This window comes from Dama dama, chromosome 33 (assembly GCF_033118175.1).
Source record: "Dama dama isolate Ldn47 chromosome 33, ASM3311817v1, whole genome shotgun sequence".
NCBI classification, from domain to species: Eukaryota; Metazoa; Chordata; class Mammalia; order Artiodactyla; family Cervidae; genus Dama; species Dama dama.
The window spans coordinates 57384231-57400333 of NC_083713.1; the positions used below are offsets into that span (position 1 = coordinate 57384231).

At 33.9% G+C, this 16103-nt stretch overlaps 1 protein-coding gene across 1 annotated transcript in view; it reads left to right on the plus strand.

Moving 5' to 3' along the window:
• The window catches only part of LRP1B (LDL receptor related protein 1B), a 1867078-nt gene that overhangs the window by 1115236 nt on the left and 735739 nt on the right, over positions 1–16103 (plus strand). Inside the window, exons 22-23 of the mRNA XM_061135390.1 lie at positions 2508–2708; positions 9816–10061. Coding sequence (XP_060991373.1) covers positions 2508–2708; positions 9816–10061 — 447 coding nt within the window. The remainder of the gene's footprint in view (positions 1–2507; positions 2709–9815; positions 10062–16103) is intronic.

Sequence of the window (16103 nt, forward strand, 5' to 3'; positions counted from 1 at the left end):
GCCCCTTTAACACTGGTGTTGTTTTTCATACCCCTGTCAAATTTATCTTTGTGTTACACAGCTTTTTAATCGTAATCCAACAGAGGAAAAATGCTATCAAATTGTTGTTTTTATTTTTTTAATTGAAAGATGTTTTTAACTCCATATGTTGATAAGCTATTTTGATTCATTATAAACCTTGCACTTATACTGATTTATTGATTTTTATCATATTGATTTATAGGAACCTTTTCTATTTCAAAGTAATGTACCTTTTTTGTCAAATATAGTGATTTCTTTTTCTGTTTTATTGACTTTATTTTGACTTTATAGATGGATTTTATTGTTTAATATGGACAGTATTTAAGTTTATCAACTTGTCCTTTATGCTCTCTGTGTTTGTATAATGACCATTTCAGGGTTTTGTTTTAATAGCTATTTTATTCTAGAATGGTTTTGCTTTTATCATTTTTGTTTTAAAACACTTACTTCCTTGATCTGTCTTTAATTTACTTTGGTGTAAATATTGAGTGAAGATTCAGCCTTATATTTTTCTCCAGGTGGCTCATCAATAATCCTAACAGAATTAATTTTGTAATTGTTTATTCTCTACTATTTTGAATAGTCAATTTTTGTATATTAAAACCACATAGATAAGTGACTTTACTTCTAATGTCACTATGCTATTTAATTCTTGATGCATACTTATATTCCATCATGACAAAATTTAACTAATGTTACTTTTAAAACATGTCTAAATATTTGGCATATTTAGTTCCTACTCAGCAAACTGTATATTTTAGAAGACACCCCATAATATTTGCAATTTTATTTTCTTAAGTTTAGGATAAGTTCATGGGATTAAAATAATAAAATTAAAATTGGGATGGAATTAATTTGAGGAAAAATAATACCTTTCTATTAATATATTTTACTCTCTGAAATCAAACTATGTCTTTATTCAAGGCTTCTTTTGAGTTTTTTTAAATAAACTTTTGATGTTTTTCATACAAATAATACACAGTTCTTATAGTTTAACCCAAAATACTTTGTGTTGTTGTAGATTTTTTGGCTGACCTTTTCTTCTGCTGTAGTCATATACATGGAATCTATTGATTTTTGTAGCGTTTTTGAAACTATCTACATTTTTTTAAACTTCTCAGTTTCTTATAGTTCTAACTTAGTTTTACTGATTTATAATTATGCAATTGCATTAACTTCATGTAATGATATTATTTTCTAGTTTTATACCTCATGTCTTTCTACTATCTAATTGCACTACATAATATTTCCAGGTAATATAAAATATTAACTTTGTTTTAGCTATGTTGTTAAGGGAAAATTTATAATATTCTTCTATTTATAATCAGTCATTAATGAAGTATTCGTCCATTCTTTTTTAAGAATATTTTGATAAATAAATAGTGTTGAATATAATAGAATATAATATTCTATATTAGATATTCTATATAATAATTTATATTACATGTGGATCTGATCATTTATGTTTTTCTCTTATTTAACATATAATAGCATGGAAAATTGTTAACATATTTCTATAAATAAAGCATCTTTTCACCAGTATTCAAGTACATTAAAATGCAATATGCTTAAGTTTGAAGAAGACCTTTAAATACATAATGACACTTAGACATATACAATTTAATATTTTTCCATTTCCTTTTTATTTGCCCCACTCATTTTATGAAATGTTGGTATGTAATCAGCCAATAACTAGCATTTACCCTTTTAGGTAGATTTTTTATTTCCATTACACTTTAATATTGTATAATTTAGAAAACACAATTTTAATTAGAAGAAAAATAAAAATATTCTGTAAAGGAATACTTTTTAATAAAGCAATTTTAATAGACAAAAAACATTGCTTTCCAGGAATTTCACATTTTTGCTTTTGAAACATTCTGGCTAAATAATATTTTTTTTTCTTTCAAAGTCAATAAAGAAAATATATTTCTCTAAATTTTGTCTGTATATATCTTAACTACTAAAATGTTTAGTAACATTTTATATTCTTCTGTGAAAGGGCATGTACATAGTCTGAATATGAGAAGTTGAAGTCTTAAGGTTGTAAATGTAATGACAGAAACATTGTCACCTTAAAAAATAAAGCATTTACTTAATTTTAGAGCTCCAGAAGACACTGATAGCATTTATCTAAATTTAGGACTGTGAAAGGGACTTATACTACTATAAAAATATATTTTAAAATTTGCTCTTAAAAGTATTGTAATTAAACTTTTATTTAGTTATACTATTTTTTTCTTTTTAATAGAGTAAATCAATAACTTGAAACTAAAGAAAGTATCAAGGCTTTCATGCTAAGAACACTGTTAACAATCAAGACAAGTACTACTCAAATGTCTATGTGAAAGTAAGCTGTCAAACTGTCACCAAATAGATTTCTTGGTAATAGCAATTTGTTCTGCTCTGACTGAACACAGTGATCACTCATTATTACCATGGCTTAATTGCAAAAATTAAATGCATGTTGTTTCTATTTTCTTAAGGGAGATGCATCAGCAAAGCCTGGGTCTGTGATGGAGATATTGATTGTGAAGATCAATCAGATGAAGATGATTGTGACAATTTCTTGTGTGGACCACCCAAGTACCCTTGTGCTAATGACACCTCAGTCTGCCTGCAGCCAGAGAAACTCTGCAATGGGAGACGCGATTGTCCTGACGGGTCTGATGAAGGCGACCTCTGTGGTATTGTACACTTCACTGCCTTGCTTCTCTCTGGAGACTAGAACCTTTTAGTCTACTCCTTGATACTTACTCTAGAAGCATTAGCTCCTTCCAGTCATTCCCTTTAAATGTAAATTTTAGCATGAACCCTGCTTACATTTTGCAGGCACTGTATATTTATTTGAAAATTTAAATATGATCATAAATTTGTAAAAATTAAGCAGAGAAGGTTAGCGTTCATCCAGCTAACCTAACAGTTGTATAGCTGTGTTCCTCATTTGGGCATCCCTGGTGACTCAGAGAGTAAAGAGTCTGCCTGTAGTACAAGAGACCTGGGTTCAACTCCTGGGTCGGGAAGATCCCCTGGAGGAGGAAATGGTTACTGACTCCAGTATTTTTGCCTGGAGAATTCCGTGGATAGAGGATAGAGGAGCCTGGCAGGCTACAGTCCATGGGCTTGTGAAGAGTTGGACACGACTGGGTGACTAATGCTTTCACTTAAGATCTCTGAATATTCAATGTTGTTTCCACAATTGAACTGATTATTTTTTCATCAGTGAGTCACTCAGAACAGATTCCTGTTACTACTAAAGGAGATTACTGCTATTGCTAAACCATGGGATGAAGTTTACTACCATCCAATAGATTTTGTCCAGCCTTCTGATCGTTATACTAGAAACCTTTTTTAGGAACGTGAAAAGAAGAAACTGGATAATGAAGTGAAAGTATTAGTCACTTAGTCTATTATTCAATTTTATATGATTTTCTCAGAAGTTTTTAGTTCTCATACAGTAGCTTTCTTTAGTATGTTTTCTCTAGTTAAAATGATTTCAATCTGATAGCTTTTGAGCTTTGAAATAAATTGTGACTAGCCATCTCCTTATGCCACCAGCACATATAAAGCAATTACATTTCCTTCTCTGTGGGGAGATCAGAGATTTAACAAGGAGATTTTTAAAAATATGTTTTCCAGACAATACTGAGGTGACATCAATAGAGTAATGAAGAGTTTACAGAATGATAAGAACAATAATGAGATGACTTGAGGCAGTAAGAAAATGACTTTAGGAAATCATGAAGCTACCTGATTAGAAATAGGAAGACAACTACATTTAAGTCTACAGTTATCATATTTTGATCTGAATTGAGCATTAATAGCATATTGAGTGATATAAAAAGACTTGTTCTTTTTAAAATTTGTGCAATAAAATATCTTCCAAACAATCTGTGATTCTATAAAATAACCTTGAAACAGTAAATACAACAGTCTTCATTCAGCATTGCTAACATTTAAAAAAGCTTTAAAAATTAAACAAAAAAAAATTGCAGTTAAGGAATGACAGAGTTAGTTTACATGTATTCACTTCTTTTTCTTCCAGCTTATTCTCCCTGATAAAGTAGTTTGGTGGATGGAAAGATCTCTTACCTTATAATATATGAAAATTGCTCATGAGGTTTCTAAAAGAAGGAAACTATCAGCAGTATTAAAATTGAAAATGTGCATTTATAGAAAAAAATAAGATTTTGACAGGTTTGAATTCTCTCCTTCAATTTGTTAATTAAGTCACCTAGAAAGGTGACTCAACTTCTGGAATTGTCAGTTTCTTCATAAAAAAAAAAAATGGACATAATGATGTCTGTCAGGAAATCATGGTCATAATATCTGATGTATTTCAGGTATTGAAATAAATTAGTGGTTTTCTACCCTTTTTTCACCTTTTGGGGTAAATGAAGGAAACAAAAGAAAAAGAAGAGAAAATACTGTCATTAGAAAAATGTAGAGAATCATAAGAAGATGCGACCTTATTTTCCTATCCTCTGCTCCCTCAATTGGGAAAGTAAAAAAAGGAAAGGGAATTTCTTTTGAGTTTATTTCTCTACTTCAAGATTGAAACCCAGCTCTTGCTTATCAAACTACTGTACTCATTGGCCAAGAAGCCTTAGTCAAGGATTTTAAATAATTATAGACAGTATAAAACATCTCAGTAAAGCTGGATTTGTAAGTACCAGAGAACATAAAAAGATATTTTTATCCTGATTGGCATATCCTGTGGCATATTGAACTTATACACTCTGTCTTTTATGAGATGAAGTTGAGGAAGAACTGGAACAGTGAAAAACAAAAACACACACTGGTCAAGGAACTGAATTGCAGAAGGCTCTTCTTTCTCCTAAAAGAAAGAAGTGCTTTTATGTGCACCTCTGTACTATCAGTCATGTAGATGGTAATTTTTTTAAACTCATTGAGCATTTATTTTACTTTTGAAGAATATGAGTCCTAGGTAGTTGCTTTAGTTGCTTAATTCAGACAGAATTAACTAGGAGGCATCCACAGGATTATACAGTATCAGTCTATTACCATAGCAGAATAAACAATGACTCATCAAACTATTTAACCATTTTCTAGAAAAATTGATTGAATCACATAAATACTGACATAGGTGGAATACAAAGCACTATAAACATTTTGTACAATGTTTTAGTTCTCCACAATTTTGCTTGGTATCATTTATCAGCAATATTGGTACCTGTAGAGAAAAGACACTTTGTTCTCTTGTTTTCAAGTTTTTTTCCCCCCATCAATCCTAGGTTAGGTCCTGTCCAGCTAGACAAGGGTGTTGGTTTGAATGCTGCAGCAATGGGCATCATGAGTCATTTACCCAGTGGACATGAAAAGTATACCAAGTGAATTAACTTAAAATCATTGACATGAATTGGTTAGTAGCTAAGAAGTGGATTTTAGAGAGAGATACCCTAAGTTGATAATGTTTTTTTTAAGCCATTTGCTATAGAGGATGAAACTGTAGGATTGGCACTCTTCATGTCAACTCCTTCCAAATAGTTGTATCCAAAATAGCTCTTCTTTCCCTCTCTACTTTCCTACCTACTGTTGAAACAAAAGCAGAGATGATTCCTATCCTACTCCTTAATATGTGTAAAGTTTATGAAAATAACTTGTAATCTGTAGACTCAATACTTGGGAGATGTCTTCAGATGTAAACTTCCATCCTTTGTGTAGTCAGGTTGTTTTCTCCAAATAAATCTGATCTATAAAATTTAAAAAAAAAAAAAAAAAAGCTTGTGGAATTTAATCCTAGTGTAAAGATTCCCCCCACACCCCCACCCAGGGGAATTTTAAGTTATTTCAAAAGGAAATGCACTTAAGAAACAAATGGTGGCTCAGTGATAAAGAACCCATCTGCTAACACAGGAGACATGGGTTCAATCCCTGGGTCAAGAAGATCCTCTGGAGGAAGGAATCACAACCTATTCCAGTATTCTTGCTTGGAAAATCCCACAGACAGAGGAGCCTGGTGGGCTACAGTCTATGAGGTCTCAAAAAAGTCAAACACAACTTAGTGACTAAACACACACACAAGATAAGATTTTAACCATTTGTGATGGGAGTTAACTGTTGATTTTTGTTACAAATGTATGTCAAAAATAAGCAAAACTGAACACCAGTTAAAATGATAAAGATCAATCTCATTCAGTAATGACTATTGCAATAGGATGAGTGTCCAACATAAATTGAAATCAGCTTCATCAAAACAAATGGTGAGAAAATTTAAAGGCTGGAATGTGCTTAGGGATGCTAAGCAGGGGTGCGGGGTTGGGGGATTTGAGATGGGGAGGAAGGGTGCATGTGTCTAGGCCTCTTGGTTTTAATAATTGGTGCTCATTCCAGAGAAGATACTAACTTCTCTTATCCTTATGACTGAAGTTGTTTAATCGCTAAGTCATGTCCAACTCTTTGTGACCCCAGGACCGTAGCCCACTAAGCTCACCTGTCCATGGGATTTCCCAGGCAAGAATATTGGAATGGGTTTCCATTTCCTTCTCCAGGGGATCTTCCCAACCCAGGGATCAAACTTGAGTCTCCTGCATTGGCAGATGGATTCTTTACCACTGAGCCACCAGGGAATCCCTTAGGACTGGAGTCAGTGATACAAATCAGAGCAAAATGCTCAAAAGGGCTGGGAGTAAGACTGAGAGAGTTATCTCTTTGAATGTTTATATTTCAAAAGGTGACTGGCAGGTGCTCAAAAAACAAAACAAAACAAAACACTCTGTGTGGTAGAAGATTTGCATGGCAAGGGTGCAAAAGAGAGGGGAAAAAAAGGATTTATATTGCAAACTTTCAAAAATAATTGCTCTAATATGGGGTTCAGGGGGTTGTCTGCCTATCATCAGGTTGTGGCTGAAACAAACAATGAATTCTCCTGACAGCTTCATGGAGTCATGGAGCTTTCTTAGGCAGGCACATAAGGGGGGCTGAAATCATTCTAAGGATGCTGCTATGAGCTTTTAGAAACTGTACTATGTATCCAAGTCTTTTCTTGGGTTGAGAGCAAGGGGATGGGGAGAACATTAGACAATGAAATTGTTTGTGCTGAGAGTCTGCAGTTTTTACTGGCCAAGACTGAGGACTAGCTAAAAGGAAGATTAAGAGACTCTTGACTGAAGTTTGGTCAATGAGAGCATCTTTCTCAGGTAACAAAATTTTAAAAGAAGCTACAGGATGATAGGTTTAGGGTTAAGGGAAAATTGGCAAGGGACTAGTGATACTAATATTGCAATTCAATTATATATGTTAATTTGCATATTTCAATGTGAATTTGCATTTATCCTAAAATCTATGACTTAATTCTAAAGGTAGTATCAGAAAGAGACATTTGAATAGTGAGTGAACAATCATACTTGAAATAAGCTAAAAGCATTGTAACAATTTTTTTTCACCTGCTGTGTATGATGACATTACTTTACAGTAATTCTCTTGAAAAAGAGTGTAAATTGAACTAAAATGGGGCAAATACTTTAAAACGACTGCTATTTTGAAATGATTACGATTATAGGTGAACAAACATACTTGGAGGAACCAAGAAATGAATCTCTTTTTTCTTTAAAATAATACCAAACTTGAATTGAATTCTTAGAGACAGCAGTTGATGTAGTTATTTTTCTTTTCTTATTGCTGTAACATCTTTTATGGTGATAAATGTGAAGAATAGTTGACCCATAAAGAATTTTTAAATCTGCAGAGAATATTTTTGAAAGCCTTAACTTTCCAGTCCAAATTTTTGAACTGGGTGAATTTCCATAGAGAACAAAACATATTAGAGCTATATAAGAAAATATTATTGCAATTCACAAATCATTGAACAATATTCCTTTTCAGTATGTCTAAAAATACATCTAAATGAACACACTTTGAAAACTACTCAAATATTTTTAAAGCCAAGGAAGAGAAGACTTATTTTGTCCTTGTTAATAGACTCCTAATATAGCATATTAAAAAGCAGAGACATTACTTTGCCAACAAAGGTCCATCTGGTCATAATTTTGTGATGAAGTAGAATGATAAATGTATCTGGCTATGGTTTTTCCAGTGGTCATGTATGGATGTGAGAGTTGGACTGTGAAGAAAGCCGAGCACTGAAAAATTGATGCTTTTGAACTGTGGTGTTGGAGAAGACTCTTGAGAGTCCCTTGGACTGCAAGGAGATCCAACCAGTCCATCCTAAAGGAGATCAGTCCTGGGTGTTCATTGGAAGGACTGATGGTGAAGCTGAAACTCCAATACTTTGGCCACCTCATGCGAAGAGTTGACTCCTTGGAAAAGACCCTGATGCTGGGAGGGATTGGGGGCAGGAGGAGAAGGGGATGACAGAGGATGAGATGGCTGGATGGTATCACCGACTCGATGGGCATGAGTTTGAGTAAACTCCGGGAGTTGGTGATGGACAGGGAGGCCTGGCGTGCTACAATTCATGGGGTCGCAAAGAGTTGGACACGACTGAGTGACTGAACTGAACTGAATATAGTAATATATAGCAAGAGTTAATATAATGGTTGCAAAAATAATTGCTGGCTATTTTTGTCAAGTGCATAAATATGATACTTTAAAATTTTCCAGGTGGACAGACACTAGATCAATTTAGGGACAGTTGTGTGCTTTTGGATGATTTTGTTAAATTTTGTTATTCAATATGTATTTTTAACTGCCTACTGTATGCTAGAGTATGGGATATACATGGGATATATGGTATATATATGGGATATATATGGTAAACTATTTATGGGATATACATGGTAAACAGAAAGGATGTTTGTATATTCTCATAGATCCTACAATTTTGTGATGAAGTAGAATGATAAATGTATCTAATGTGTAATTATAAATAAGTGCCTTCAAGAAAAATTATTTCTTTATCAAACTATTATCATCTGTGCAGTCAAGGTTAGTTGCTCATCATTTCAGCCCAAAATGCCAGGTCAAGTATTTTTGTGTATTGTTTATTCTATTTCCATGTCCTCATTGAATTAATAATAATAATAAATATATGAGGTACAATGTGTAATTTACCTAAATAAATATCTGTAGTCAGTAAAGGATAAACTAACCCATTCTGGATTATAATTTTAAATCAGACTATAGATGTAGAAAACAATACATAGATATATACATACACATATATATGCATGTGCCTGCGTGTTTATAAACACTGTGATAATCAAATTTTCAGGTCTTCAGTATATGTGTGTCTCTTTTGGAAGCTCCAAAATTCTGATTTTTGCATAATTGCTAAAAGACTGAGCATAATCTTTCCAGTAATAACAGAAACACTTAACTCACTTCAGTTCTATGGAGTACAATAAAGTGTACTCTAAAATTTAGAGAAATGCAAATGTTCCATTCCCAATTTATATCATTAGCCTGTGCTATGCTTGTCATGTCTGACTCTTTTCAGCTCACCAGGCTCCTCTGTCCATGGGATTTCCCAGGCAGGTACACTGGAATGGGTTGCAATTTCCTTCTCCAGCGGATCTTCCCAATCCAGGGATCGAACCCACATCTCTTACCTCTCTTGCACTGGCAGGCAGATTCTTTACCACTGACACCACATGGGCAGCCAATTTGTATCATATAGAATTCTATTTGATCATTGGATACATTTTTCATCATCCCTACCACTTTAGGACTAAATTTAAAAAAAATCTGAAAAGATCTTACTCAATTTATTTATAATCTTTAATTCTATATTTAAAAAAATGAGTTCAATGATTAGTATTTAATTGGACAATACAATTAATGATGTCCTATTATCTGTTCCTCTCCTTTTATAGATGAATGTTCACTGAACAATGGAGGCTGTAGCAACCACTGTTCTGTTATTCCTGGAAGAGGAATTGTCTGTTCCTGCCCTGAAGGACTTCAACTTGGCAGAGACAATAAAACGTGTGAAATTGTAGATTATTGTAGCAATCATCTAAAGTGCAGTCAAGTGTGTGAACAACACAAACAGACAGTCAAGTGCTCATGTTATGAAGGGTGGAAGCTGGATGTGGATGGTGAAAGTTGCACAAGTGTTGGTAAGTAGATGTATGTTTCTCTATGTTTAAGACTAGCAAGTGGTATGTGTTTCTGTATTGTGTATCTTGCTATATTTAAGAATGGATATTTAGAAAAAAACCCAAAAACAATTCAGAAAATTGTTAATGGATTTGATTAATTTTAGAAAAGGCATTAGAGTATAATGCACCATATTAGACCTATACCAAAATCTTTTGGACCAAAAATATTACAATAATCCTTTACCACTACAAGGCATCTGATTATCTTTTCTTTAAATACCTGCTTTTGTCATCTTGCTCCCCAGGTGCTTATTTTTCTATGCTCCAAAGCATTTACTTTTATTTACTTTTGAATGCTTTTTATAACCCCATAAAGTCTGGCCCTGTCCCACACTTCATCTGAATCTCTGTGCTTAGTCATTCATGTCCAAGTCTCTGCAACCCCATGGACTGCAGCCCACCAGGCTCCTCTGTCCATGGGGATTCTCCTGGCAAAATACTGGAGTGGGTTGCCATTCCCTCCTCAGGGGGTCTTCCCAAACCAGAGATCAAACTCGGGTCTCCCACACTGCAGGCGGATTCTTTACTGTCTGAGCCACCATCTGTATCTCTACTGCTCTTGAAAACAGCTTAACTCTGGCTGTTTTCATCTCTTGCTTGCCCGTTTAAGACATTCTGCTGATTCTCTAGGTCATATTCCACAGTAGGAAAAGCAAATGAAGGCTATGGAACGTGCCAAAATTTGAAATCTAATCCTGTAGCTGGCAATCATAGTGTATTTGACCCCAGGCAGGTCACCCAAAACTTTTCAGCTTTGGTTTTCTCATCTTTCAAATATCAATGCCCAGCACAATAACATGTTACAAAAATGACAAGAAGCAATTTTACTATGCCCCACACTCGTTCTGCGCTTAGTGAGTGGTGGTTTCCCATTAACTTCTCTAGATTATTAGTCTGACTCACTGGGCACTAAGAGGTCCATGGATAGAATTGGAGGGGGCCCATGAAGTTTCTTAAGGAAAAATTTTGCACTTTTATTTTCTTTACTCTCTCCCTGAAAGTTAACATTTCTTTCAGTTGTGAATGTATGCCACAGACCAGTTGTTAGCAGCAACAATGACTATATCTCTGTGAAGTGACCACTGTGAAATATCACTGTGGAGTAATAAACATATTCATATCATGTTAAAACTTGTTGCTAATATCTCAAAATCTCTTACTTTCAGGCTTTGAAAACCACTGCTCCTTCAGTAATGGGAGTCATTTGACCCACTGCTTAATCTTGTTACTGAATGTGTTAATTTTAAAAAGCACATATATTCCTCCATCAAAAACTGTTTTTGTTGATATGATAAATGTACTTGAATATATTTGATTCATTTTTCTTTACCTTTGTTATACTTTTTTCTAACTGTTTTTGGACTCTAAAAATTTCTGATTAGGAGTACCCAGGCTTCTTCAAGCTCCTAAGAACCCATATATCATAAACATTTTTTGCTTTTTTTCTTCTACTTAGATTGTACTTTCCCTCTTTGTTTCTAAAAATTCTGGATATTTTTAAAACCTACGAGCTCAAATCTTTCTTCTTTAATGGAGTCTTCTTCCAAACATGCTGACTCTCTCCACTTATTTCTCCTTTCTATATCTAGAATTTGTCTAAAGAAATATATGGCCATATTTATTTATTTATAATTTTATTTATCTCCCTCCTTTACTCTTTTACTTCTCCATTAAAGCAATAGATGTTTTGAAGTCAGAAATCAAGTTATAGATTTTTCTCTTGTGTTTTACATAGTATCTAATAAAGTAATATGCAATTAAAAGGATGATTTCTTCAGAGAATATTAAATTATTTTATTACTTTTTTCAAATGCTGTCTTGTAGTTGTTTTCTCCTGTTAAAATTTGAGTCCTAGAGGCATAAATTTAGCAAGCATTCCTTTGACTTGTCCTCTTACAGAATTCTTACACAACGAAATTAGCAAAAAAAGTAGCAGTTTATTGAAATAAAAATAACCATTTCATATACATATTTGGAGTAGGGGAATGATAGATCAAACTTAGACATATAATCATGTTTTACAAGAGAATTGGCTCCATTTCTGGTTTTTGGATACAGATGACAAAATGATCGACTTATTATGGCTTTGTACTCTATGAAATCAATACTGTATGAAATCAGTTTAACTCAAGTTAAATATTAGAACAATTCAACTTTTGAATATAAGTTACCAGGTGCAAAGATAACTCTTCTAATGGAATTGACCCCTTCTACTCTCAGCTTAGAAAGAAAATCTAATAGTACCATATCATTTATCACTGTTAAGATTGCTGTGTATCACACCTAGTTTTGTTTAAAAGTTAACAGAGAAGCAAAATTATATTTCACCTTTTAAAATTAGTATGGACTTTTGTTTGCTGGAAGATTTCTGATTACAGTTTCAGTTTCCATGCTTGTGATGGGTCTGTTAAGATTTTCTATTTCTTCCTGGTTCCGTTTTGGAAAGTTATACTTTTCCAAGAACTTGTCCATTTCTTCCAAGTTGTCCATTTTATTGGCATATAGTTGCTGATAGTAGTCTGTTATGATCCTTTGTATTTCTGTGTTGACTGTTGTGATTTCTCCATTTTCATTTCTGATTTTTTTGATTTGATTCTTCTCCCTTTTTTTTTTCTTTCTCTTTTTAATGAGTCTGGCAAATGCTTTGTCTATTTTATTTATCTTCTCAAAGAACCAGCTTTTAGCTTTGTTGATCTTTGCTATGGTCTCCTTTGTTTCTTTTTCATTTATTTCTGCCCTAAGTTTTATGATTTCATTCCTTCTACTAACCCTGGGGTTCTTCATTTCTTCCTTCTCTAGTTGCTTTAAGTGTAGAGTTAGGTTATTTATTTGACTTTTCTCTTGTTTCTTGAGGTAACCTTGTATTGCTATGAACCTTCCCCTTAGCACTGATTTTACTGAGTACCATAGGTTTTGGGTTGTTGTGTTTTCATTTTCATTCATTTCTATGTATATTTTGATTTCTTTTTTGATTTCTTCAGTGATTTGTTGGTTATTCAGAAGTGTGTTGTTTAGCCTCCATATGTTTGTATTTTTAATAGTTTATTTTTCCTGTAGTTGACAACTAATCTTACCACATTGTGATCAGAAAGGATGCTTGGAATGATTTCAATTTTTTTGAATTTACCAAGGCTAGATTTATGGCCCAGGATGAGACCTATCCTGAAGAAGTTTCTGTGTGCACTTGAGAAAAAGGTGAAATTCATTGTTTTGGTGTGAAATGTCCTATAGATACCAATCAGGTCTAACTGGTCCAGTGAATCATTTAAAGTTTGTGCTTCCTTGTTAACTTTCTGTTTAGTTGATCTATACATAGGTGTGAAAGGGGTGTTAAAGTCTCCCACTATTATTGTGTTACTGTTAATTTCCCCTTTCATACTTGTTTGCATTTGCCTTACATATTGCAGTGCTCCTATGTTGGATGCATATATTTTTATAATTGTTATATGTCCTTCTTGGATTGACCCTTGACCAGATGGCTTCACAGCTGAATTCTACCAAAAATTCAGAGAAGAGCTAGCACCTATCCTACTCAAACTCTTCCAGAAAATTGCAGAGGAAGGTAAACTTCCAAACTCATTCTATGAGACCACCAGCACCCTAATACAAAAACCAGACAAAGATGCCACAAAAGAAGAAAATTGCAAGCCAATATCACTGATGAACATAGACGCAAAAATCCTTAACAAAATTCTAGCAAACAGAATCCAACAACATATTAAAAAGATCATACATCATGACCAAGTGGGCTTTATCCCAGCGATGCAAGGATTCTTTAATATCCACAAATCAATCAATGTGATACACCACATTAACAAATTTAAAGTTAAAAATCATATGATTATTTCAGTAGATGAAGAAAAAGCCTTTGACAAAATTGAACAGCCATTGATGATAAAAACCCTCCAGAAAGCAGGCATAGAAGGAACATACCTCAACATAATAAAACCCATATATGATAAACCCACAGCAAACATTATCCTCAATGGTGAAAAATTGAAAACATTTCCCCTAAAGTCAGGAACAAGACAAGTGTGCCCACTCTCACCACTACTATTCAACATAGTTTTGGAAGTTTTGGTCACAGCAATCAGAGAAGAAAAATAAATAAAAGAAATCCAGATTGGAAAAGAAGAAGTAAAACTCTCACTCTTTGCAGATGACATCATCCTCTACATAGAAAACCCTAAAGACTCCACCAGAAAATTACTAGAGCTAGTCAATGAATATAGTAAAGTTGCAGGATATGAAATTAGCACACAGAAATCCCATGCATTCCTATACACTAACAATGAGAAAACAGAAAGGAAAGTTAAGGAAACAATTCCATTCACCATTGTGATACAAAGAATAAAATACTTAGGAATAAATCTACCTAAAGATACAAAAGACCTATATATAGAAAACTATAAAACACTGATGAAAGAAATCAAAGATGACACAAATAGATGGAGAGATATACCATGTTCATGCATTGGAAGAATCAATATAGTGAAAATGAGTATACGACCTAAAGCAATCTATAGGCAATCCCTATGATATTTTTCAGAGAACTAGAACAAATAATTTCACAATTTGTATGGAAATACAAAAAAAAAAACCTTGAATAGCCAAAGCAATCTTGAGAAAGAAGAATGGAACTGGAGGAATCAACCTGCCTGACTTCAGACTATACTACAAAAAGCTACAGTCATCAAGACAGTATGGCAGTATGGTACTGGCACAAAGACAGAAATATGGATCAATGGAACAAAATAGAAAGCCCAGAGACAAATCCATGCACCTATGGACACCTTATCTTTGACAAACGAGGCAAGAATATACAGTGGAGAAAAGACAATCTCTTTAACAAGTGATGCTGGAAAAATTGGTCAACCACTTGTAAAAGAATGAAACTAGACCACTTTCTAACACCATACACAAAAATAAACTCAAAATGGATTAAACATATAAATGTAAGACCAGAAAGTATAAAACTCCTAGAGGAAAACATAGGCAAAACACTCTCTGACATAAATCACAGCAGCATCCTCTATGACCCACCTCCCAGTGCAATGGAAATAAAAGCTAAAATAAACAAATGGGACCTAATTAAATTTAAAAGCTTTTACAGATTGAAGGAAACTATAAGCAAGGTGAAAAAACAGGCTTCAGAATGGGAGAAAATAATAGCAAATGAAGCAACTGACAAAGAATTAATCTCAAAAAATATACAAGCAGCTCCTTCAGCTCAATTCCAGAAAAATAAATGACCCAATCAAAAAATGGGCCAATGAACTAAACAGACATTTCTCCAAAGAAGACATACAGATGGCTAACAAACACATGAAAAGATGCTCAACATCACTCATTATCAGAGAAATGCAAATCAAAACCACAATGAGGTACCATCTCATGCCCATCAGAATGGCTGCTATCAAAAAGTCTGCAAACTGTAAATGCTGGAGAGGGTGAGGATAAAAAGGAACCCTCTTACACTGTTGGTGGGAATGCAAACTAATACAGCTACTAAGGAGAACAGTGTGGAGACCCCTTAAAAAACTGGAAATAGAGCTGCCATATGACCCAGCAATCCCACTGCTGGGCATACACACCGAGGAAACCAGAATTGAAAGAGACACGTGCACCCCAATGTTCATCGCAGCACTGTTTACAATAGCCAGGACATGGAAGCAACCTAGATGTCCAATTCAGACAAATGGATAAGAAAGCTGTGGTACATATACACAATGGAATATTACTCAGCCATTAAAAAGAATGCATTTGAATCAGTTTTAATGAGGTGGATGAAACTGGAGCCTATTATACAGAGTAAAGTAAGTCAGAAAGAAAAACACCAATACAATATACTAACACATATACATGAATTTAGAAAGATGGTAACAATGACCCTATATGCGAGACAGCAAAAGAGACACAGATGTAAAAACAGTCTTTTGGAGTCTGTGGGAGAAGGGGTGGGTGGGATGATTTGAGAGGGTAGTGTTGAAATGTGTATAT